At 32.3% G+C, this 27,014-nt stretch overlaps 1 protein-coding gene across 1 annotated transcript in view; it reads right to left on the reverse strand.

Annotated features, from left to right (window-relative positions):
• Dock7 (dedicator of cytokinesis 7) overlaps nucleotides 1-27,014 on the reverse strand; it is a 190,562-nt gene that overhangs the window by 145,396 nt on the left and 18,152 nt on the right. Inside the window, exons 2-12 of the mRNA XM_026408729.2 lie at nucleotides 25,697-25,802; nucleotides 24,326-24,501; nucleotides 24,079-24,147; nucleotides 21,159-21,288; nucleotides 20,859-21,071; nucleotides 20,304-20,389; nucleotides 15,505-15,571; nucleotides 14,508-14,657; nucleotides 5,905-5,985; nucleotides 5,056-5,221; nucleotides 135-277 (exon numbers count right to left, since the gene is read on the reverse strand). Of these exons, the coding sequence (XP_026264514.1) occupies nucleotides 135-277; nucleotides 5,056-5,221; nucleotides 5,905-5,985; nucleotides 14,508-14,657; nucleotides 15,505-15,571; nucleotides 20,304-20,389; nucleotides 20,859-21,071; nucleotides 21,159-21,288; nucleotides 24,079-24,147; nucleotides 24,326-24,501; nucleotides 25,697-25,802 (1,387 nt within the window). The remainder of the gene's footprint in view (nucleotides 1-134; nucleotides 278-5,055; nucleotides 5,222-5,904; nucleotides 5,986-14,507; nucleotides 14,658-15,504; nucleotides 15,572-20,303; nucleotides 20,390-20,858; nucleotides 21,072-21,158; nucleotides 21,289-24,078; nucleotides 24,148-24,325; nucleotides 24,502-25,696; nucleotides 25,803-27,014) is intronic.

Raw genomic sequence — 27,014 nt, forward strand, 5'->3', positions numbered from 1 at the left:
GTTCTTAGAATCACACATGATTCTAAGAATCACAGAATGTACATGTATGGTACAATTATTACTTTCCTGAACTAAAACTAAAAGAAATTTATATACAAACATCTTCCCAGAACTCCTACATGACAGAACAATACCTGCTTAAAAAAATTGGTCACTGTAAGAGTAGCAGGTCGAAAGCTGGTCAAGTTGCAAGAATCATCTCCACTCGTTGTCCTTTCAAGTGATCGTCTGCCAACAATACTAGAATTCCTCCTTTCGGACCAGGACCCTTTTCGTTCTACCAAAGGGAAATAAAATAAGACAATCATTTTCATAAAATTTTAAATTTAAAGCAGCTTTCAAACCTAGGGAAGAATCCACTAATACACTAAAATTGAAAATTGTAGCGTATTAGAGAGATTAGGAAGAAATCTCTTGAATCTTTTGGCTCTCTTTTTAAAAGACTATAACACACAAGGAGCTATGTGTATGATCAAAGATATACTACAAAAAGCAGCTATGGAGGAGCTAGCTACTCATCTATATGACATATTTGCCAAAATGGAAATTTTAGTCACCTATAATGGTAATACAGTCTTAGCATTTGAATTTGAAACAGAACTGAAAGATAAAAACTTTACAAGGTAATTCTTCTTCCTTGTGGTGCAAAAGATCCCGTGTATATAAGATAATTCTACTATTTAAAACAAATAGAACAACCAAATTGAAGATCAATGATGAAACAGAATATATGAACAAAACTATAAACAAACTAGACCAAATAGACATTTATTTTAGACTTTACTAAGCAAGAGAGAATTACATATTCTTTAAGCACTTATAAAACATTCTCCAAGACAGTCCATATAAAAAGACATAAGATAAGATACAATAAATCCAAAAGAATCAAAATCATGAAAAATATGTCCTCCAAAAACAGTGGAGTTTGGGGCTGGGGTTATAGCTCAGTAACAGAGCACTTGCCTAGCATATGTGAGGCTCTTAAGTTCAATCCTCAGCACAACATAAAAATAAAGAAAGAAAATATAGGTATTATGTCCATCTGTAACTAAAAAAAAAATTTTAAAAACAGTGGAATTAAATTATAAATCAATAGTAAGAAAATGTGAGGAATTCACAATTGGAAGTGAAATAGCACTTGGGAATAGCCAATGGGAAAAGAAGGGATTATACACAGGAAATTATAAAGTAAGATGTATGAAAATAAAAATGAAACAAGTGGAATATTGAAAGCAGTGCTCAGAGGAAAATGTATAGCTAAAAAATGCCTATATTAAAAAGAAACATTTCAAATCAGTAACATAATCTCATACTTCAAGAAACTAGCAAAGAGAAACTAAGACCAAAGAGAGCTGGATACAGAAAAGACAATATCGGAGTAGAAACTGATGAAATAGAAACGAGAGAAAACAACAGAGAAAAATCAATAAAACCAAAAATTATTTCTTCAAAACGAAAACATTCACAAACCTTCAGCTAAATTAATGAAGAAAAATGGAAAAGCTTACTATACTAATGTCATAAATTGAAGAGCAGTATTACTACTGAATCTACAGGTTAAAAGAAATATATATATCAATATTATAAACAAGTATAGGTCAATACTTAGATAATATTCAAACTTACATGAAATGTACAAATTTCCAGAAACATACAAGGTACTAATAAATCTGACTCAAGATAAAAGAGAAAACTAAAACAAGTGAAGAGGTCTAATTAGTATAGAAGAACTTACCACAATAAAAGACCAGGTCAAGAAAGCTTTACTGGAATTCTTCCAATCTTTGAAAGAACTAATAACAATCATCCAAGAACTCTTCCAAAACACAGAAGGAACACTTCATACCCCAGTCTATCAGGCTAGTATTACCCTGACACCAAAACCAGACAGAGGTATCACAAGAAAGAAAAACTACACGTCTACAAAGTAAACCATATAAATAAAGATGCAAAATACCTGAAAACAATAACTAGCAAACACATGGAAAAGATTATATGCCATTACCAAACAGGACTTTCCCAGGAATTTAAAGTTAATTTAACATCCAAAAAATAATCAATCAATGCCATAGGGCAAAACATAAAAATCATTTCAAGAGGCAGAAAAAAAACATTAGAGAAAATTCAATCATCTTTCATGATAAAAGCACTAAAAAAAAAGTTAGGAATAAAAGGGAACTTCCTCAACCGACTAAAGCACATCTGCCAAAATCCTACTACAGTCTGCGATTTAGCTAAGTGATAGAGCATATGCTTATCCTGGGCTCAATCCCCATCACCAAAGGAGGGAGAGGAGAAAGAAGAGGGAGAGGGAGTGAGGGAGGGAGAGAGGGAGGGAGGGAGAGAGAGAGAGAGAGAGAGAGAGAAGAAAATCCTATAGCAAACATAGTGCTTGATGGTAAAAGACAGAATGAATACATCCTAAGATCAGGACTGAAACAAGGATATCCACTCTTGCCACTTCTACTTATCTTTGTTTGGAGATTCTAGTTAAGACAATTAGAAAAGAAAAATTTTTAAATGCATACAGATTAGAAAAGTAAACCTATTTTTTATTTTCAAATGACTTAATTTTATATACATTAAACAGGGATGAGAGGTGGGAGGGAAAGGGAGTGAGAAGGGGAATCGCATGGAAATGGAAGGCGATCCCCAGGGTTATACAAAATGACATATAAGAGGAAAGGAGGGGTAAGACAAGATAATACAAATGGAAGAAATGATTTACAGTAGAAGGGGTAGAGAGAGAAAAGGGGAGGGGAGGGGAGGGGAGGGGGGATAATAGAAAATAGGACAGACAGCAGAATACATCAGACACTAGAAAGGCAATATGTCAATCAATGGAAGGGTAACTGATGTGATTCAGCAATCTGTATACGGGGTAAAATTGGGAGTTCATAACTCACTTGAACCAAACCGTGTAATATGATGTATTAAGAACTATGTAATATTTTGAAAGACCAATAATAAAAAAAAAAAAGAAAGAAAATCCCAAGGAATCTAGAGAAAACAAACAATAACAATTAGAATTAACAAATTTAAAAAATGTTTCACAGTATAAGATCAATGTGCAAAAGTCAAGTATGTTTTTATACACTAAAAATGGTCATTCTGAAATCTAAATCAAGATGATAATTCCATTTAAAATAGTATCAAAATGCAATAAAATACTTGGGTATAAATCTAATAAGGGCAAAAGATATACTGAAAACTACACAACATTGCTAAAAAAGAAAAAAACTAACAGATTTAAATAAATGGGGGAAAACATCCCATGTTCTTAGAGTCAAAGACTTAATATCATTAAGATGACAATAATTTATAAATTGATCTATGGATTCAATGCAAGCCCTATCAAAATTCTAGCAGTCTTTCTACAGAAATTGACAACTAATCCAAAATTTCATATAAAAATACAAGGAATCCAAAATAGCCAAAATAATCTTGAGAAAAGCTAACAAAGTTAAAGGCCCAGTTTTCTCAATTTCATAATTTGCTAAAAGCTAAAGTAATACAGTATAGTATTGGAATAAGGTTAGACATCTAGATCAGTGGAATGGAATTGAGAGCCCAGAAATAAACCTACAATCCATAATCAATAGATTTTTGACAAGCATACTAAGACTATTCAATGGGTTATTTTAATAGTGTATGGACAAATAAAAAAATAATAAAGTTAGACCCTGATCTTGTGTTGTATATAAATTTTAGCTTAAAACTGATCATAACCCTAAATGTAAGAGCTAAAACTACAAAAGTGTTATAATAAAACCTAACAGTAAATTGTCTTAATCTTGGGTTAAGTGTCAGTTTCTTAGATACAACACCAAAATCACAGTGACAAAAATAAATAGAAAAATTGGACTTTACCAAAATTCAAAACTTCTATACTGGAAACAATACCACCAAGAAAAGAGAATCCAAAATAAGAGAAAATATTTTCAAATCATACATTAGATATGGGATTTGTATCCAGTACATGTAAAGAACTCTAACAACTCAAAGACAAGAAGATAAAAATCACATTTAAAAATAAGGCATCCGACCAACAATAAAAATAAATAAATAAATAAATAATAAAAATAAGGCATCAATTAAATAACAAAAAGACAACAAAGCCATTAAAAAATGGACAAAGGATAATAATCTATATTCTTCAAAGAAGACACACAAAAAGCCAATACACACAAAATGATGCTTAGTATCATTAGTTATCAGGGAAAGGCAAATCTAAACCATGATGAGATAACACTTCACCTGAGCTAGGCTGGTTGGTTATAATCAAAGAACAGATAACTAAGTACTGGCAAAGATTTTGGAAAAATTGGAACTTTCATAAATTGTTAGCAAGATGTTTGAAAGTGCAGTCACATTGGAAAATAATATGATAAATCCCCAAAAGGTTAAACATAATTATCATATGACTAGCTATATATTTAAGAGAAATAAAAACATATGTCCACACAAAAGCTTGTATATGAATGGTCATTACAGCATTTATTCAAAATAATCAAAAAGTGGAAACAATCCATATGGCTATCAAATGATAAACAGATAAACCAAATATAGTACATTAATACAATGAATTATCATGGCAATAAAAAAAAGGCAGTGACACATGCTACAAATGGGATGAACCTTATGAAAACATGCTAAGTAAAAGAAGCTAGCCACAAAAGAACTCATATTGTAAAACTGCTTGTGTATGAAATGCCTGGCATAGGAAAATCCATAAAGACAGAAAGTGTATTAGTGGTTATTTAGAGCTGGGTTTGGGAATTAGAGGAGAATGAGGAGTACCTGCTAATGGGTACAAAAGTGTTTCAAAATTAGATTGTGGTGATGGTTGCAGAACACTGTGAATATAACAAGAACCATTGTATAATACTCTTTAAATAGGTGAATTGTATGATATTCAAATTATACTTCAATAAAAGTGTTAAATGAAAAAGAAGAAAAAAATTATTTCTATGCCACAGTGTGCAGTATATAAATAAGACTATATAAGAAAAAATAATAATACATTTAGAAATATTTTATATAAAACATGCTTACCTCCAGTACTGATTTCTACTTCTGTAGAATCTCTTTCTAAACTCCCAGCACTGCTAACAATATTCATCAAATGGATGGCAGTCCAAGCAAAAGGCATGCGATATTTCCCAAGTCTTTGGCAAAACTGATCAGCCTGACTTTTCAGCTTCTCCAATTTTTCCTTATTCTGCAAAAAAAAACTTCAAACATTATTGAGCTTGAAAGAAATCAATTAGATGTTATTTAATACTATATAAAGGGGTAGGTTAAGAGTTTTAAATTTTCAACAAAGATAAGAAAAGGCAATTTATACTTTTCAGAGATCAAGTAACAACGCATTATCTTAACCACTCAACAATCTCAATTCATTCTACAAAGATATCCCCTGAAACAAATATTAAGGTGGCCTGTAAGAGCTAACCAATAGTCTGACTGAAAACCTCCCTAACATACACTTTTCATATAGGATATAGGATAGACAGTATCTTACCTTAGAAATTAGGGCTGGAAAGAGATGGAAAGAGAAATAAAGGGAAATAAAAGGAAGAACTGGGAGTAGTGGCACACACCTGAAATCCCAGCAACTTGAAAGGATGAGGCAGGAAACGGCAAGTTTGAGACCAGCTTTAGCAACTTAGCAAGGCCCTGTCTCAAAATTTTAAAAAGTAAATAAAAAGGGCTGGGAATATAACTCAGTGGGTAAGCACCCCTGGATTAAATTCCCAGTCACCGTGATCCCCAAAAAAGGAAAAAAGGAAGTAGGATAACAACAACAACAAAAATGACATAATAGTGAAATTCTTTAATATACTTTGTATTTACTGTCCCAAATTACAACAGTAATAATGTGAGGGGGAAATGTCATTCTACCTTGGTGGCATCTGCTTCTTTGAAAATCATATATGGTTCTGCACACTCTCCAATGTCTCCTTGCTGTAGGACTTTTTCTAGCTGTAAAAGGGAAAATGTAAAGATTAATTAAGCTTTAAAAAAAAAAAAAGTCAGTCTAAAAAATGCAAGGATGGTTCAATATACAAAAAAAATCAATGCATTAACAAAATGAAGGCAGAAAATATATATGATCATTTCAATTAATACAGAAAAAGCAGATAAAAAAGCAGATACAGAAAAGTAGATAAAAGTTAACATCCTTTCCTGATAGAAACATTCAACAAACTAGGAATACAAGGAAAGAACCTCAACATAATAAAGGCAGGATATGAAAAACTCACAACTAACATTGTAACCAATGGTAAAAGACTGAAAGCTTTTCCTCTAAACCCAAGAACAAAACAAATATGTCCATGGCTTGCCTGTTCTACTCAACGTAATGCTGAAAGTCAAAGCCAGAGCAATTAGTTAAGAAAATGAATAAAAGGTATCTAACTGGAAAGTAAAAGTTAAAATGATCTTTGCAGATGACATGATCTTTTTTTAAATATATTTTTAGTTGTAGATGGACCTTTATTATATTTATTTATTTATATGCAGTGCCAAGAATCAAACAAGTGCCTCACACATGCCAGGCAAGTATGCTACCACTAAGCCACAGCACCAGCCCTGACATGATCTTTTATGTACCAAACTCTCACAGATTACACCTCCCACACACACAAAAAAAAAACTATCAAAATAAATAAGTAAATTCAACAAATTGCAGGTTACCAAAATGACACATTAACAATGAGGAATTGCAAAAGAAAATTAAGAAAACAATTACATTTATAACAACATTAAAAATTTAGAATAAAATATTTAGGAGTAAACATAAAAAAGAAAGTAAAAAATTTACATAGTTAAATGAAAGTAGACACAAATAAATGGAAAGATATCCCATGTCCATGAACTGAAAGACTTAAAACATTAGGATGCCAATAATACCCAAAGTAATCTATTATTAATTAAATCTCTATCAAAATTCCAATGAGTTTTTTTGCAGAAATAAAAAACCCATCTTAATATTCAGAAAGAATCTCAAAAGGATCCGAATCATAAAAAAAAAAAAAAAAACACCCTCAGGTGAAAAATTTAAAAAAAAAAAAAAAAACTTGAAGGTCTCACATCTCCAGATGTGAAAATTTATTGCAAAACTAGAGTAATCAAAACAGTATGGTACTAGACATACATATAGACAATGAAATAAAATAAAGTTCAGATATAAACTTCATATATATGGTCAAATGATTTTAGATAACAGTGCCAAGACCACTCAACAGAAAAAAAGATAATTTTTTTCAACAAATATTGTGGAAAGCTGGATATCCAAATGCAAAGAATAAAACAACCCTTACCTTACACCATGATTACCTTATACCAAAATTAAGTCAAAATGCCAAATTATGCTATGTGCATGTACAAATACATCACAATGAATCCCACTGTTATTATGTACCAATATAAAACTAACAACAAAAAAAGAAAATCCGCAATGACTTTGTCATATAAGGCAAGTTAGAGAAAAATACCGCAATAAAATGGATATATACATGTCACACTCTATATGAATGGGGAGTGAATGTGCTTTTGAAAACTTAGTGTAATAGAAAATACAGTGTAACGAATTCAGTAAGTTTTGTCAGTTGCCAGATACTATATGGTCTCATAAAAGAAACAGTGTGGAATTTACCCTGACACAGTTATGGGCATTTTGAAGGAAACCTGTTTTTCATAGTAGAAAATGAGTTGATATATTTGTACAATATATTTTCTCAATAACATACTGGGTACTTAACAACCCCACCCTTTCACTTACACCTATATAGATAAAACAAATTCTCTTCTACTTAAGGAGTTTCTATCAAGTAGTACAAAAGCAATAACAAAAAATTAAGTCAAATGGATCAAAGACTTAAATCAGACTTAAAACCATGCCAGGCATGATGGCGCACATCTATAATCCCAGTGGCTTGGAAGGCTAAGGAAGGAGAACTGCAACTTCAAAGCCAGCCTCAGCAACTTACCAAGACCCTGTCTTAAAATAAAAACTTAAAAAAGGCTGGGGGTATGGCTCATCCCTTAAAAAATGACTGGATTGAACTCTGGGTTCAATCCCTGGTAGGAAAAAAAAGGACTTTAAGCCATAAAGTCCCTATAATAAAACATAGGGGGAAACTTCATAACCCTGGACTTGCAAATGATTTCTTAAAATATGACACAAAAATCATAAACAATACAAGTAGGTAGATAAATTGGACAACACTGAAACTTACATTTACTATATCAAAGGACAAAATAAACAGAACGAAAAGGTAATGTACAAAATGAGAGAAAATATCTGCATAGCGTACATCTGACATGAAGTTAATTTCAACAATATATATAAAAAACTCCTACAATTCAACAACAAAAACTTGATTAACCTACAGGCAAAGGACTTGAATAGATATTTTTCCAAAGAATTTACACAAATGGTCAACAAACATATGGAAATATGCTCAACATCACACATTAGAGAGATGCAAATCACAATGAAATTATCATCTCACATCCATCAGATGGTAGCTAACAACAGAAAATAAGTGTGAGTGAGGATGAGAAGAAAGTGAAACACTTATGCACTATTAGCAGGAATGTAAAATGGTAAAGTCACTATGAAAAAGAGTATGGAGTTTCCTCAAAAAATTAAAAATAGAATTTATATAGTAATATTATTTCCAGGTACAGATTCAAAAGAATTGAAAGGCCTCAAACAGATAATTATATATCGATATTCATAAAGGCGTTAGTTACTATAGCCATACAGAAGAAGCAAAGTGTCTATCAAAGTGGAGAATGGATTAGAATGTAATATATATATATATTTTTTTTTCACATACATTTACAATGAAAAATTATTCAAAAAGGAAGGAAATCCTAACATACATTACAACCTACAGGAACCTTGAAAACATCATGTTAAGAGAAATAAGCCAGTCACAAAAAAAGACAAATACTGCATGATTCCACTTATAAGAGGTAGCTAGAGTAGTCAAATTCATAAAAACAGAAAGTAAAATGAGGTTGGCAGGGGCTGGGGAAGAGCATCTAATAGGGAGTCATTTAGTGAGTATAGAGTTTCACTTCTGCACAACAAAAAACTTGTAGAGATGGTTTCACAACAATGTGAAAACAGTTAATACTGACCCACACACTAAAAAATTGTTAACATGATAAATTTTATGTTATGTGTAATTTTCCACAATTAAAAATGTTTTTAAAAGTAGTCAGTCATGAATTTATTTCCAGTTTATATCAAAATGCAAAATCCCAATTTAAAAATTATAACTAATATAATAGTTACTACTTACCATATTGCTCTGAAATGTCTCCCTTTCCCCCAATAGAATTTTTCAGGTTAAAAAAAATAAAAACTTGTAAATATAATAGCACAGTCTGATTACAGCATGTATTAAGAAGGAATTAGAGCAACTAAAATTCTGAAACACTGCTGATGGGACTATACTTTGAACAAACCATGCTAGGAAACTAGCTGTTTTCTAATAAAACTGAAGATATAAATACATGATGTTCAAGTAACATAACAATATTCCCAATAGAAATGCAACATATTTGTACCAAAAATCATGTAGAATAAAAGGAAAAGCTAAATGACAGGGAAAGAAGTCAAAGTACAAGTTATCTGGTGGAAGTACGGGCTACTCACTAGAAAGAAACAAGAGAACCCTCCAGGATGATGACGGTACATAACTTAGGCTCAACAGCGATTATACTGATGAATACATGTGTAAGAATCATCATACTATTTACCTCAAATATGTATACTATTCAGGGCTCAATGTACTTTTTGTATTTCAATTAAAATTGATAAATATAAAGTTAAATAACTCAAACTCATATTCATTGTTGGTAGGAACATAATTATCAAAGAGACTTTGGAAACTTGTTTGGCAGCATCTACCAAAGCTGATATACAAACGTCCTAAGACTCAGCCCTTCTACTCCTAGGAATACACTAATTAGAAATTAGTAAAACTATCTATTTTCATAGACTGAAAATATTCACAGACTCACCAATAGAAGACAAAAACTTAAATGATCCAAAATGACCATCACCAATAAAATGGATACATTGTGATATATATAGACCATAAAATATTACAAAGCAATAAAAATTAATTTTAAAACTGTTGCGTACAACAACATGGACTAATCACATTTTGGTCCCATTAATAACAAACAGTCCTCAAGCTTTGGAAAAAGGAGGAAGCAGTAAATAGAATAGGTCACAGGAAGGTTCCTGAGATTCTGCCAATGTTTTATTTCTAAACCTGGCTGGCTGGTCACAAAGTGTATTCATTTGGAGATAATTAATTAAGTTATATATTTATAACTTCTACAATTATGTCTTCAAATAATTAATTAATTAGTTATTTAAATAATTAGTTAGTTAATTAAATAATTTTAAGTGAACATTATGAAAATGTCCTTACTGTAATCCAAGTTTTTGTTTGTCTATTTGTGGTTTTCTTTCAATATGTTTTATATTTTTTTGTTCACCAAAATGGAAAGTGTACATAAAAAAAAAAATCCAAACATAGTGGTGTAACCCCTTCACATATTTGTCAGAAAATAACTGTACTAAAGAAGGAATATAAAAATAAGCAAGGGGCCAATAATTCTGGCTGACCCAAACCTCAATATCCTAGACAGAAACAAACTCCACTAATAGTCCCAATTCTTCACCCTTTTTTCCTTCCTTTTGCTATATGACACTGCAGTTTCTCCTTATAATGAGACCAAGTATATATTCCAATTCCTCAAGCTCATGTTGTTATGTGACCTGCTTTTGGTCAATGGAATGTCAGCTGGCACCATGTAACCAAAGACTTATGCAACTGAGTCTGGCCAGAATATCTTGCTGGAAAAGAAAACATCCAAAAAACACCACCAGCCAAATCATCAAACTCTCAGCCAATCTACAGACATTGATGCATAGGTATCACTATAGTGTGATGACTTTAATTCTTTTTAATTCTTTCCACCTGGAAAGAGTACAGCCTAGCTGACCAGCAAACAACTCAGATCCGTGAACTGTACAAATGCTTATTGTGGTACCCACTGGAGCACTGTCTCTTTGTTCTTGTACAGCAGTAACCATCCAATACAAATGCCTGGGTAATATTTCTCTCAAGAAACAAAAAACACCCCGATGAGTCATAAATGAAAAAGAAAATCTCCTAAATACATTTCCTTTAAAATTTAAATAATAATTTCACTTGGTGTTTTTTTTCCTGCAATTAGAGAAAAATCTTTAGACACAGGATTATACTCTATATTTGTACCATACTGATTTTTCATTAATATTATTTCATTATACATTCTGTAACATTAAAAGTTCTTCAAAATTGTGGTTTTCAATGGACATAGTATTACATCACATGAATGTACAATGATTTAAGTCCTTATTTCCTTATATTGCACATTTACATACAATTTTTTTATTCTTATTCCTATGTAAACCATTCATTCCTATGACAACAAATCTTGTCACTAATCTCATTTTCCAGCAACCAATATTTCAACCACTATCTATATATTACCAGCTAACTTTTAGCATGTAAAATAACTATATATATTTTTTATATAATATAAATCTTTACTTGCAGTACTGTTCATTTAACTACAATTTATTTTAACCTGAATTCATAGGAATATACCCACAAATTAGGACATTATTCCTGTGGGTAAAAAGAATTCATTTCATGAAAATCCATTTCATAACCTTATTATAAAATTCATTACCTTTTTATGATAATTTTATATAAATAAAGATAAAGTGATTAAAGAATATATTTTAGGCTACTCTCAAGTCAAGGTCAAGTTAAAGTAAATTATTCTTTAAGTTACACAAAGCTAAGTAGCTTAGTAACTTCAGAATTTGTAACTCTTTTTCTTAATCAGCTGACACTCAAATCATAATGCTTCTTGACATGATTTAGCTTTCAATATTAATATGATTTAGAAACTGACAAAACTATAGTATGGCTCTTGTGATGGTTAATTTTATGTGCCAATTTGGCTAAGGTATGACGTTCAGTTGTTGGGTCAAACACAATCTAAATGTTGCTATGAAGACTTTTTTTAAGAAGTTGATTAACATTTAAAGCAGGAGACTGAAAGTAAAACAGTTTATTATGTGGATGGTCTCATCTAAGCAGTTGAAGGGCTTACAAGCAAAGAGAGTTTTCCCAAATAAGAAATTCTCTTTAAAACTGGAAACCCTGCCTGAGTTTCCAGTATGCTTTCCTGTGGACTTTGGACTCAAGACTATAAAATCAAATCTACTCCATTTTGCCTCTCTTTTCACAGTTTTAATTGGTGCATTATAGTTGTACATAATGATAGCATTTGTTACTATGTATTCATACATGCACACAATATAACAATATAATTTAGCCAATATGTCTCCAACACTCTTCACCCACCTCACCCACTGATCCCTTTCCTCTTCTAATCTCCCTTTGATTTTCACTAGAACTGAGCCCACCCCGACACACACACACACACACACACACACTTTTCCTTTCCTTTTTTCCTCCCTACAACCCCTGACCTTCTGAGTTTGGCTTATTTCACTTAACAGAATGGTCTCAAGTTGCATCCATTTTCCTGAAAATGACATAATTTCATTCTTCTTTATGGCTGAATAAAACTCCATTGTGTATATACACACCACATTTTCTTTAACCATGCATCCACTGATGGACACCTAGGCTGGTTCCATAGTTTGGCTATTGTGAATTGTGATGCTATAAACATGGGTATGAGGGATGGGTCGTGGCTTAGCAGTACAGTGCTCGCTAGCATGTGTGAGGCACTGGGTTTGATTCTAGGCACCATATAAAAATAAATACATTAAACAAAGGTATTGTGTCCAACTACAACTGGAAAAAAAATTTTTTTAAATACATGGGTATGCGTGGGTATCACTATAATTTGATGACTTTAATTCTTTTTTCCCCTTTTTGTTGATTCTTTTTAATTATATATATTGGGATTCATTTTGACATAATTATAAGGGTATAGAATATAATTTTTTCTAATTCAGTCCCCAGTATTTCCCCTTTTCCTCCCTAACGACTTTAATTCTTTAGGATAAATACCAACAAGTGGCATAGCTGGGTCATATGGTGGTTCCATGACTAATCTTTTAAGTAACCTCCACATTGATTCCCATAGTGACTATACTAATTTACAATCCCACCAATAGTGTAGAAATGTTTCTTTATCTTCACATCCTCTAGAACATTTATTAGTATTTGGATTTATTATTTTTTTGGGGGGTGGGGGGAGGTACCAGGGACTGAACCCAGGAGCACGTAATCACTGAGTCCCATTCCCAGTCCTTTTATTTTATTTTTTATTTTGAGACAGCGTCTCACTGGGTCACTTACAGTCTTGCTAAATTCCTGAGACTGGCTTCAAACCCATGATCCTCCTGCCTCAGCCTCCAGAGTTGCTGAGATTATAGGCGTGAGCCACTGCATCCAGCTATTGTTTGGATTCTTAATGACTGTCATTCTGATTTGCAAAAGATGAAATCTCAGTGTAGTTTTGATTTGCATTTCCTTAATTGCTAATGATGTTGAACATTTCTTCATATATTTATTGGATTATTTGATTTTTTGGTATAAAATTTTTGAGTTTTTTATATATTCTGGATATCAATCCGCTGTCAGAAGAGTAGTTAGCTAAGATTTTCTCCCATTCTATAGTTTCTCTCTTCATATTCCTAATTGTTTCCTTTGCTACACAGAAGCTTTTTAATTTGACAGCATCCCATTTATAAATTCTTGACATTATTTCCTGAGGTTTAAGGGGTCCTACTGAGAAAGATAATGCCTGTGCCTATATGCTGTAGTGTTGGCCCTAGTTTTGTTTTGTTTTTTCTAGAAATTGCATAGTTTCTGGCCTATTTCCTAGGTCTTTGATGCATTTTGAGTTGAAAATCAACTCAACTTTTACCTGAATTTTCAGTTTGCCCACCTGCCATATTAATCATAATCTTATCAACCCCCATGATGGCATGAGACAATTCCTTAAAATGTATCTAGTTCCATTTGTCAGAGAACCCTAAAACAGGTCTCCATTCAAGAAAATCTAGATAAACCAAGCACAGTGGCCCATGCCTATAATTGCAGCGGCTCAGCAGACTGAGGCAAGAGGATCACTAGTTCAAAGCCAGTCTCAGCAAATTAGAGAGGCCCTAAGCAACTCAGCAAGACCCTGTCTCTAAATAAAATTTTAAAAACAACTGGGATGTGACTCAGTGGGGTTCAATGTTTGGTATCAAAAAAAAAGAAAAGAAAGATAGCACCTATAGTGTATATCCACATTGTGTTACAGAATATCAAAAGGGAAAAGAACTAATAAGTAAAAGTCAAATCTCTGCCCTTAAAGAGTTAGCAGTATTGATAAAAAGAAAAGTATACAAACATTATATAATAAACAAATATATTTAACATCATTCTTACCTTTATTACAAGAAAAACATCTTGGGAGGGATAAGTTATAGAAAAAATAGCTGATCGTGCCAGAGTGGTGATGGCAGCAGGTGGTACATGCGGACGTAACAATCCTTTCATCTGCTCAGAATTAAGGTCAAAATAAAAGTTTTCTGAAATCTAAAAAATATATTCACATATTAAAATTTTAAAGCTGTATGTTTTTTAAAAACTCACAATAATCATACATACTGAGTTTTAAAATATTTCAGACATTAATCAGGACATTATACTCTAATTTGCAGTTTATCTTATGTTATTGAGACCAATCTTTACATTAAATCAAAGCAAAAGAAATGGAAAATTTTGGGAAAATAGAATAAATATTTTAAAAATTCTATAATTCCAAAGAATCCTACTACAAACTCTTTGGATTAAAAATATAACCTCTAATAAAACATCCAAGGAAATTATCACTGAGAGGAATGACTTCAAACTGGGTTTTTAAAAACAACATGAAAAATGTATCAGCAGTTTTGATTGAGATACAAGTTACTGAAGCAGAGTTCTGCTTAAAAAATCATTATGTCATATGTTCACAGAAGAAGTCAGAGCCTCAGCTCTTAAGATTTCTACTATATATTATGCTTATAATACTAAATTAGGAAATGCCGCTGAGCGTGGTGTGCATGCTCGTAATCCCAGTTGCCTGGATGGCTAAGGCAGGAAGACGGCAAGATTGAGGCCAGTCTGAAGAATTAGTGAGACCCAGGCTGGAGCTGGAGTTCAATCCTTAGCACCACATAAAAATAAACAAATAAAATAAAGGCATTCTGCCCATGTACAACTACAAAAAAAATTTTTTTAAAGAAAATATTTAAGTAGTCTTGATAAGTTTCTATTCCCTTTTTCAAAAGACACATGTTAATAATTTTTTAAAACTTACTTTATTCACCTTCTAAAAAAACTTAAATATAGGTTTTTGAAACCTATGATTATGGCTACAGTCAAATTTATATAATCTTACCTTTTTCTTTTCCTTGACATCATATAAAGCCAAACTTGCAAAAATGGGTTCAATTTCAATCTCAAATCTTCATGAAGAAAAAGGATAAAATAACTTTAAAATACATATAGGAGACATAGCTACAGAGAAATTTTGATTCCAAAACTAAATTACCTTAATACATTGCACATTACTATATTTGTACCTATGCCTACACTACACCTTCTTCCTAAAATATACTTTTCCATACTTATCTTTCACAGCCTAAATCAATCATTACTTACTCTATGTAATTCTCCTTAATATCTCAAACTTCCTAAAAGCCTCATGGTATGTTATGTCCATTTTGTGTCAATAATCACTTTCTAACCTGTAATTTGGTTTACATACAAACATATAAATTAAAATATAAGTATATATGGTCAGTTTTCAAAAGATTTAAAACTAAACACCTAATGTTTCTCTTTCAGGTTATGAATCATGTATTGAATACAAAACACTTTAAAAATACTTAAAAACATTCAGAGTAAAACAAAAGCATCCAAAATTCCACAATGTGGAAAGAGCCATAATTAGTGGTTTAGTACCTAATCCATCCAGACCTTTCTTAAACAAAGAGTGTCAGAGTATAAATAATATTTAGTAGTTTGATTTTTTTAACCTAACATTTTTTAAATTAATTAATTTTAATGAAGTATATATGACAGCAGAATGCATTCTGATCCACTGTACACAATTGCAGCACAATTTTCCATTTCTATGGCTGTACATGATGTAGCATCGCACCATATGTGCAGTCATACATGTACCTAGGGTAATGGTGTCCATCTCATTCCACCATCTTTCCTGCCCCCGTCCCCCAAACCTTCCCACCCCTTTGCCCAAAGTTCATTCATTTTTCCCATGCCCCTCCTACCATTATGGATCATCACCCACTTATCATAGAGTACATTCAGCCTTTGTTTTTTGGGGATTGGCTTACTTCACTTAGGCAAATTTCCATGTCAGTAACATTAATCTTATTTTCAATGCTGGTATAATAATTCCTATTTTATATCTATGTCAAAATTTATTTTAACTGTATGCTTGAGATGTTTAATTCATTTCCAAGAACAACTGCCTACACAAAGTAAATACTGAATAAATACTTATTAATTGAAATAATATGTAATGTGAGGTTAATTAAACTAGAGCAATAGTTCTCATCAAAGGACAAATTTGACACCAAGGGACGTCTGGCAATGGCTGTAGACATTTTTTGTTATCACAACTACAGCAGCAGTTATTACTGGCATTTAGCAAGTAGAAGCCTAGGTATGTGACTAAACAGTCTACATTATACAGAGTTGATGCTGACAACAAAGAACTATCTAGACAAAAATGTCAATAGTGCTGAAGTTGAAATAACTCTGCATTACACTGTTTTTGAATTACAAGAGTATCAGTTGAGGTCCTTATAGGAGACAGACAACATATTCACATAGGGCTGAGTTTAATAAAGAGCCATTTAAAAAGGTTTGGATAAATCTAGGGAAAAACAATGCAGAGTGCCACTCCCTGGGGCTAGCAACAGTGGGAATCATCATCAACTCAGGGCTGAAAAAGAACATGGAAGAAGTAACCAAAAAAAAAAAAATAGTAGAATCCAGGGCCCTTCACAGAAACTATGAGGAGAAGGAAGAAACAAGTCAAAGTGACTCAGAAGAAGAGAGTAAGAGGAATTAATACCTCACATGATCTACTCTCTTCCACCCTCCAACTTCCTCTTAATGTCTCTCTTAGTAAAACTCAACCAGAAACTAAAAGCAAAGGGACCTTAGGCAGATGTGGGGGCACATGCCTATAATCTCAGCTATTTAGGAGGTGGAGGCAGGATGAGTGCCAGTAAGTCAGCCTCAGCAAATCTGCAAGATGCCCTCTCAAAATAAAAATATAAAAAGGACTGGAGATGTTGCTCAGCAATCTCAATACTACAAAATAATAATAATAATAATAATAATAATAATAATAATAATAATAATTTTTTTTAAAAAAAAGAAAGAAAAGGAAACCTGATGATCCTGTCCATGTGTGTATCAGTCTCTATAAAATGTTCTCTACATCCTCTACACTTGATACTGTTACTGCAGCAAGCAAGTAGTACTGCACTAGATATTTTCCTACGTCTTTTCACATATTTACTGACCATTCAGATACTTTCTTTTTTTTTAATATTTTTTTTAGTTGTCAATGGACCTTTTATTTTTATTTACTTATTTGTATGTGGTGTTGAGAATCGAATCTAGTGCCTCACACATGCTAGGCAAGCACTGTAACACTGAGCTACAATGCCAGCCCAGACACCTTCTTTTGATACATTTTTCTATTTATTATATAACTTTCTCCTCAGCAATGGGTAGTTCTTTGTGTATTCTGAATATCAGCACACTGTCCAAAGTGTGTATGGAAATATTTTTTCCCTTCTCTATGGCTTGTCTTCACTTTTGTGCCTTTTGATGAACAAAATCAGCTTTAATGAAGTAAAAAGTATCAATGTTTTCCTCCAAGGGTAGTGCTTTCTACATCATATTAAAGAATTCCTTCTTTTCATGAAGCTACCCTTGTATGTTTTTCTAGAAAGTTTACTGTTTGCCTTTCATATTTAGAATCTCAATCTGTAAATAACTTTTTGGAAATGGAGAGAGGTAGTGGTCAAGTTTATTTTGTCACATACAACAACACACACACAAACAAACACACACACACAAACACACACACACACACACACACACACACAGAGTGATGAATGTATTCTTAAGTTTCTTGTGATAAGTTACACAGACCTGTGAACATAACAAAACACATTGACTTGTATAGTTAATGAATGAGGTGAATATACTAGTGCCCTGTATACTGAGCAAATACTGGGTAAACTACTTAATAGGGGATTGTATCTCAATAAAGCTGCTTTTTTTTTTTTTAAGTGGAAACACCTCCAAACTGTTGAACAGATAAACAAAATGAGGTATATCCATGCAGTAGAATACTGTTCAGCACTACAAAGGAATGAATTACTGATCATGCTACAACATGGATGAACCATAAAAACAGTATGCTATGTGAAGAAACCTTTACACAAAGTCTATACACAAAAAGCCATATATTGTATACTTCTATTTACACGAAATATCACCTACATAGGTGAACTCATAGAAACAAAAAGCAACTTAATGACTGGCAGAGGCTAAGGGGAAGAGGGCACAGGGGTGACATTATTAATCTCCCTAGAACTTATGTTAAAGCCTTAACACCAAAGTAACTGTAGGTGAGGATAAGGCCTTTAAGGAAGTAATTTACATTAAATGAAATCCTAAGATTGTACACTAATCCCATGGAACTGGTGTCCTTATAAAAGAAGGAAACAACAGAGACCTCTCTTTCTGTGCATAAAGGACAGAAAGGCATGTGAAGACACAGGGAGAAAAAAGGCAGCTATATGCAAGCTAGAAAGCAAGGCCTCACTGAAAACCAACCCCCTTCTTTAAAAAAGTTATGTGACTTCTGACATCATTAAGGTGACATCTTACATTCATATTCTGCTTTACAAAGTGCTTTCTCTTATTTTATTTCATGCTGTCTTCGGAGTAATTCTATAAGGTAGATATTCCAGTCTCCAGAACTGTGACAATAAATTTCTGCTGGATAAGCTACCCAGTTTATGGTATTCATATAGCAGCCCAAGCTGATTAATAAAGGTATGGAGTTTCTTTGGGGTGATGGATATATACTAGAATTAGACAATAGTGACAGTTGCACAATACTATGAGTATACACTACTGATATGTACACCTTAACAGGGTAGATTTTGTGATACATAAAGTATACTACAGAAGAGCTGTTAAAAAAAGATTATAAATTTGATACAGTTAGGCGTCCAGATATTCAAAACACTCAACATACTTAATCTTACAGGTTTCTGGATAATTTAACTAAATATATGAAGACTTAGATTTTAAGGAAAGAAAGTTGCCAGAATTACACACAAAAGTTGTCTTTCACTATAAATTGCTGCTTTTAGAGATCTCTATGAATTAATTTAAACTTTTTTCCTGAAGTCAGAACTCGCATTTAATTTATAATATGAATATGTTTTAATGAAAAGAATATGGAGTTTGTTTTCCAGATTGCCCAATATTGATCATGCCAATGAACTTCTGCTAATTCCTTTGAATCCAGAATTCCTCATTTGTAAAATGAAGAAAATAATATCTTACAGAATTACTCTGAAGACAGCATGAAATAAAATATTTGTAAAGCAGAATATGAATATAAAATGTCACCTCAATGATGTCAGAAGTCACAAAATTTTTCTAAAGTTAAAAATATATAATTCCTAATTAGAATAAATTAAATAAGTAAAAAATATATATATTTCCAAATACATACACACACATATATACATACTTCCAAGTCTTCAAAAAACAAAGCCTAGCATGTAACAAATATAAAATTAACTCTTTAATGAAAAAAAAATAGCTTGTCTTTGTACTTCTCAATCAAGAACAGTGTCAAATAATATTTCAGTGAATGTTTTTCTAATCTTAAGACTAATTGTACAACTAAGGCTAAGAGTTACCTTCACCTCGGAACCAAAAATGCTCTAAAGCTTAACTTCAGATATAAGCATGAAGGCTGAACAGCATTTAAAATTATGTATAGGACAATACTTCTCAAAAGGACATACATACATGTATAAAATCTATTAAGATTTTGTTATACTAGTAGCCAAAATATCAAAATATTGCCCCAGAAAGCTATATATAAAAGAAATTAATACTCACTTAAGTGATAAACATTTCACAAGAAGTCTTTGACCAAAATGTTCTTTGGGTACATCAGGAATACTAAGTCGTTCTATTGGTTCTTCCTATAAAGTGACATGCAACACAAAAATAACATCTTTATCATATTTCAACCCCTTGCAATTTATTTTTTAAAAAACTTATTTTACTAATCTAATACTTTTAGTCTTCAAAATTTAACATAGTAAAGAATAACTTCTTTGTCCATAAACAGAAGTCTTTGGATTGTGTGCTCGTTTCAAAGAAATTACTCATTGAGAATTTTCACCACTGCAGGTGTATGTAGCTCAGTGGTAGAGCATCTGCCTTGCATGTGCTAGACCCTGGTTTCAATTTCTAGCACCAGCATTAAACACACACACACACACACACACACACACAAATTCAGTAGTATAAAAGTATATTTCATTTATAAAAATCATATGTGGGTTTCTAGGTTTTATTTTCTACATTATTGTAATTCTACTTATAAATCCTACTCCAAAAATGTCTATTTTAATACTCATTTTCTTCTTCGTATGTAAACATCTATACCTCATCTGGTGACGGATGCAAACCAAAGAGTTCTTTGTGACGGTTTGATTTCCTTTGGTCATCATTCTGGCGGTCTATTTCTTCATTTGGAGTTCGATCAAGTAAATTAGGAAGCAATGCATCAGGAAGCGAATTTTTCAAGTCAAAGATACTGCAAGCCCAGCTACCCCTTGGAGTATCATCTATTGACATTGAACGTCTTTTAAGATCATCCTGTCATACGAAATGTTAAATATAATACATTAATTAAAAAGTTATCTTAAAATATTTTTTACAGTTATTTAAGAATAAAATCATTACTTGTTCATCCTGGTAGTTACTGCCATCTGGAGCTTCATCAGATTCAAAGACCTGTTTTGGCAAACCTTTTTGCCTTTCCTTCTGTTTATCCAATGTATTAGGATTAAATCCTGTTCCCAGCTTATGGTATCTATTCAAAATAAAACAAATAAATATCAATTTTTTTTATTTTTTCACTTTTTCAGCATCATCATGTAATAAGCCAAATGTTCTCATTATTTCTTCACATAAAGATCTATTCTAAAAGTTTTAAGTATTTAAATATTTAACCAGAAGTTCAATAAAATTTCCAGTCAAGGTTCCTTTAATCCAACCCAAGAGCAGGAGTACAATTTAAATTGTATTTCTAATCTAAAGACTTGGTCAGTAAAAAGCTGAGAAGCCAGGTTAAAGAATAAAATGGGAAAGAAGAAATACATTATATTATTAATAATATAAACTTTAAAAGTGTTTCATGTGTATATGAAACACTGAAATTATTCATAAGGTTTTTGCCATATATCATTAAGTAGAAAAAAAATTTGAACTAAAGCTACAAACTTGTAAAATGAAAAATAGCAAGATCTGCACACCTCTATATATCTATATTATTTATTAATTATATATGCACAGAGCACATGCTAAGAACAACTCTTTTTCAATATTTCTTAGTTTTTGATGGACCTTTATTTTTTATTTATTTGTATATGGTGCTGAGAATCGAACCCAGTGCGTCACACATGCTAGGCAAGCACACCACCACTGAGCCACAACCTCAGCTCCAGAATAACTCTTAAATTAATGTAAATTTCTTTCCTGTCAATATCATAGCATATCAAATAAGAACTGATAAATAATTTTTATTCATGATTCTAAACTACATAGAGTCAAAGTTTTGGGGAAATACATAAATTGGAACAAAATAATTATAATTACCAGCAGATAGTATGGTTCCTGCTATCAACTAATTTGTGAAATAATAAAAATTCATATTTTATATGATTCACATCGTGCCTTGCTGCCACAGCTATTAAAAGGGCAGTTACATGATGTTCACAGTATAACCACAAAATAATAGAAAGCATTTCTCTGGAAGAACTAAAATAAAGATACTTAGTATAATAATATGAAAGGTTTATTCAGCAGGAGAATCTTATCTTTCACGAAATGTTTCAAGTACTTCAATCTGTTATGTTGTATATGTAATGTGCTTTGATAAATCAAAATAGTCTTTCATTCTGTCTTAAAAAATGGATAGTATGAAATTGAAGAGAGCTACAAATGACTCATAATCAACACTCTTCTTTATCATCTTGTTCTCTAGTCAGTTGCTATGATGAGGCTCTACACGATTACCAATCCGACCCCACACAACACCATTTTTCTGACCTCATTTCTTAGCATTCTCACCCTCAATTTTTCTGTTCCAGCCACAATGGCCTCTTTGTTCTTCCTTGAATATTTCTAGCATGCTTCCAATATGTGGTTTTCATGTGCGGTTTTTCCCTCTGCCTAAAAACACTTCTCCCAGCTATCCATAGGACTTACTCTCACTTCCTTCATTTGAGCTCAAAAGGAGCATTCTGTCCTGAGCTATCTCATATATTGAAACTTTAAAGGAGAAAAGTACAAAGTGCCTAATAAATACCCAACACATAATAAGTCCTCATAAATGTTAATTCCCTTACCCTCTTATTTAAACCAGCCTTAGCAACACTATGATTAGAAGAGGCTATGATTCTGAGACTAGTGTATTTTACAACTAACCTATTAAGACTTTGGATTATAGGTTCCCAACATATATGCAAAGAAATAAAGACTTTTGAATTACCTGACAGAGGAAGTGTTTTCTTTGGTAATGTCTAAAATTTGGCTACTAGAATTTTTAACCAATGTTTTAAGTTCACAGAAAGAGTTCTTCTACATAAAGATGGTAGCAGACAGTGCTTTTATTAGGTCACACTAAAACTAAAAAGCATGTCACCAGTATCCTCCAGAATGATACACAATATCAAGCCCAGAGAAATAAGACAGTAGCTATGATGATGAAATATGCAATGGATACATCACTTCTGCTAGTACTCTCTGGTATAGATTCCTTAATCTGTGAAAACTCTAATGCCATAACAGAATTCTCTACTACTGGTTATTACAACTCCTTTAAAAATAAAACAGGGCTAAAAAGATTCAGTATGAAGAACTTGCTTCATTATGCAAACTGGCAAGGGGAAATTAATTGTGTTTTGTTTCTTAACTTGAATTGGTATTTTGAACACAGTCCCTTACAAAAATAAATTATGTGGTAAAACAAAGCATTTTTTCACCAACATTTACCTGCGTGGATGTATATGTCAAGGACCTGTAAGTATTTAGATAGTTTATAAAGAGCAGAGATCTTTCAAATAGCTAAATCTGGAAAACTGGCCATTAAGCTTAACTATGAAACTTTCACCAAATTGGAATCTTATTAAGAAAAACAGATTACTCATTAATAATATCTATTCATGATTTCATAAAAGAATTATACTTACAAATCATTATTATTATTTTTTTTAAAAAGAGAGAGAGAATTTTTTAATATTTATTTTTCAGTTTTCAGCGGACACAACATCTTTATTTTATTTGTATGTAGTGCTGAGGATCAAACCCAGCGCCACTCGCATGCCAGGAGAGCGAGCTACCGCTTGAGCCACATCCCCAGCTCCCATTATTATTGTTTTATGATAATATAGAAATACTATTCCCACAAACCAAATAGAGGAAAGTAAACAGAAGTAATTATAAAATTCCAAAGGAGAAAGTATTTTTATACAAGATATTTTCTTTTGCTTCACTGACTATTTTGTTATGAATTCTCGAGCCTCATAATTATTAATCTACCTTAATCCATTTATAAATCCTACTCAATATTTTTATATATTATAATAAACATACAACTTACTTTCTGATCACAATGGCCCAGTCTTCTGTATAACTTCTTATACAATCTCTAACATGAGGATCCATTTCACTATTTTAAGAAAGAAAAATTTTTTGTAATTTAGTTAGGAAAGCAATGATAAATTTGGTTGCTGTCCTTCTTGTTGTTAAAATAGAAAGTGGAACTACCAAAAGAAATAGAATCTAAATAACATAATGAAAGAGAGCCTTTTCTATTACACTAAAACCCCAAATAGGTGTCTTCTTACCTTTCTTCAGGTACAGCTGAAACAAGGGTTCTACAGTCCCTGGGACTATAAACAACTTCAATATCATCTGGAGGAAATTCAATTAAATCCCGTAAAGGGCCAGAATCCACAGCTAAAGGATGAGTAATGAGGTAATCTTCTAAATCCACTGGATCCACTGCTTCAGTAAGGGGCACCTTTATAAAGAAGGGTGAGAATGAAAGGTGGGTAGATAGGAAGAGGTAAAAATAAGAATTTTAAAATTTCCCACAAAGGAAAATCATTTTTTAAATATAAAATGCTTTAATCTAGTTCCTTCTATAATTTCAACAGGATGATCAGCCAGAGGCTCTAAGGAAACCACAAAACATTGGTCTTACACTCCTTTATGCTTTTGGTCATACCCTCTTTAACCTTCTTGCTTAGACTTTGCCCATAACTCTCAAATAAAAATAGTAATAATAATTCACAGTCATGTTAAACTTTACAGTTTTCAAAGTACTCATAGGAAGGATTCTTTTTTTATATCTTTGGAGCTTTTATTGCTAAGTTTCTAAACAGTCTTCTTATTTTATTTATTGTTATGTTGATTGCTCTTATAAAAACATGACCAGACTGTAGTTTGGAACACAATATTGATACAAAAATTCTCTTCATCCCAAACCATGACTCTGTATATACTACTTTGCATGAAAAAAATTTAAAAGTCTCTGCAAATGGATTAAGGACCGTAAAAGACAGATTATCTGGGTGGGCCCCCAACGGAATCATATGTATTCTTATAGTAAGACAGAGGAAGATTTGGGTCATATAAACAGTGAAAAAAGCCAAATGAAGATGGATCTGAGAAAAATTTGAAGACTCTAGCCTTAAAGACATAAGACTCAAGGAGTGCCAGAAGCCTCCAGAATCTGAAAGAGACAAGGAAACGATTCTCTCTAGAACTTCTGAAGGGAAGTGTGCACCTGAAAAAAACTTGATTTCAGTCCAGTGATACTGACTTCAGACTTCTGTCCTTCAATACTGAGAGAATAATCTTCTATTACTTTAAGCCATCCAGTTTGTGGTAATTTTTTATAGTAGCCATTAAAAAAAAATACACAAAGCCTACTAAAAGTATTTATTGGGCTGAGGACATAGCTCAGTGGTAGAATACTTGCCTAGTATGCACAAGGCCCTGGGTTCAATCCCCAGCAGAAAGAAAGAAAATAAAAGAAAAAAGGAAGAAAGAAAGGCAGGCAGGCAGGCAGGCAGGCCAGCCTGCCAAAAAAAAAAAAAAAAGCATCAAGTAAAATTTTGAGTCCAGTGATAGAAACTAATTTATTGGCTCTTATCTTTCCTCTACTTTTGCATGGTCTCGCCAGTAATATACCTGTAAAACATGCTACTTACTGTGGTGTTATGGGATATATTGCCAACAATGTTGAGGTTTTTCAGCAGTTGAGGAGAACCACTGTACTGTCCAGAGATCTGTTTCCTAACTTCGGCTGCCACAGTTCTAAAACAAAAAAAGCAAATACATTCTATACATTTTTTTTATTTAAATAGGAGGAAGTACATTGAAGATTCACTTAAAGAACAATCAAAATCTCAGCATATTAATGCCTATAAATTTAAAATATTATAGGAAATATATAATTACCTAAATATTATAATTACATTAAAACATTTTTATTATGCTGATGTATGATAAAAAGTTAGAGCCAACTTATATAAAACTTTTTTCAATATGGCATTTTATGGAACATATTCTATTTTTACTTAACCAATAATGCCCCAAATTAATAGTTGTCCATATTCTGAATCTAATTTACTTCTCCAACCTTCCAGGTCCTTTCCAAATAACTGCTTCCTAGTATACTGTTTCCCTCCTATATTGACTAACCCAATTCTTAACTAGTTTTAAGGGTAAAACACAAATACCAAGATCATCATGCAAATTTATTATAGACTATAGCCAAAAATACCACACTTACATAAACTCTTCAAACATTTACCAAAATCTAACTTGTATTTTCTTCCCAGTTATTTTCTCCATTTCATGTAATGCTCTATAAAAAGAGGCAGTGGTTGTATTCATCTTTTTTCCTTCTATATATTTTTTTAAAAATTTTATTAGTTGTTGTTAGAGCTTTATTTATTTTTATGTGGTGCAGAGAATCGAACCCAGTGCCTCACACATGCTAGGCAAGCGCTCTACCACTGAGCCACAACCCCAGCCCTATATATTTAACATATGATACTCAAAAAAAAATGAATGTTTAAGCCCTATGAAATATATAGTGCTACTAACAAACTGAGCAAACTACAAAGGCACTACCATAATTTAAAAATAAATCTTGCTGACTATGGTAGCGCACATCTGTAATCCCAGCAACTCAAGAAGCTGAGACAGGACAATCCCAAGTTCGAGGCCAGCCTCAGCAATTAGCAAGACCCTAAGCAACTTATTAAGACCCTGTCTCAAAATAAAACATAAAAAAGGGCTGAGGATGTGGTTCAGTGATTGAGAGCTTCTAGGGTACAGCCTGGTACGCCCCACTCAAGAAAAAAAAAAGGATATATCTTCATTTGGAAGATTTGGAACCCTTTATTTGGAAAATAAAGATTAGGGTTTAGAATTTCCAAGATTTCAAAGGTAGTTGTTAACTCTTAAGGGTACACTAGCATTTTGATATACTTAAATAAATAGCATTTCTAAAACAAAAAT

This window comes from Urocitellus parryii, chromosome 11 (assembly GCF_045843805.1).
Source record: "Urocitellus parryii isolate mUroPar1 chromosome 11, mUroPar1.hap1, whole genome shotgun sequence".
Classification (NCBI taxonomy): Eukaryota; Metazoa; Chordata; class Mammalia; order Rodentia; family Sciuridae; genus Urocitellus; species Urocitellus parryii.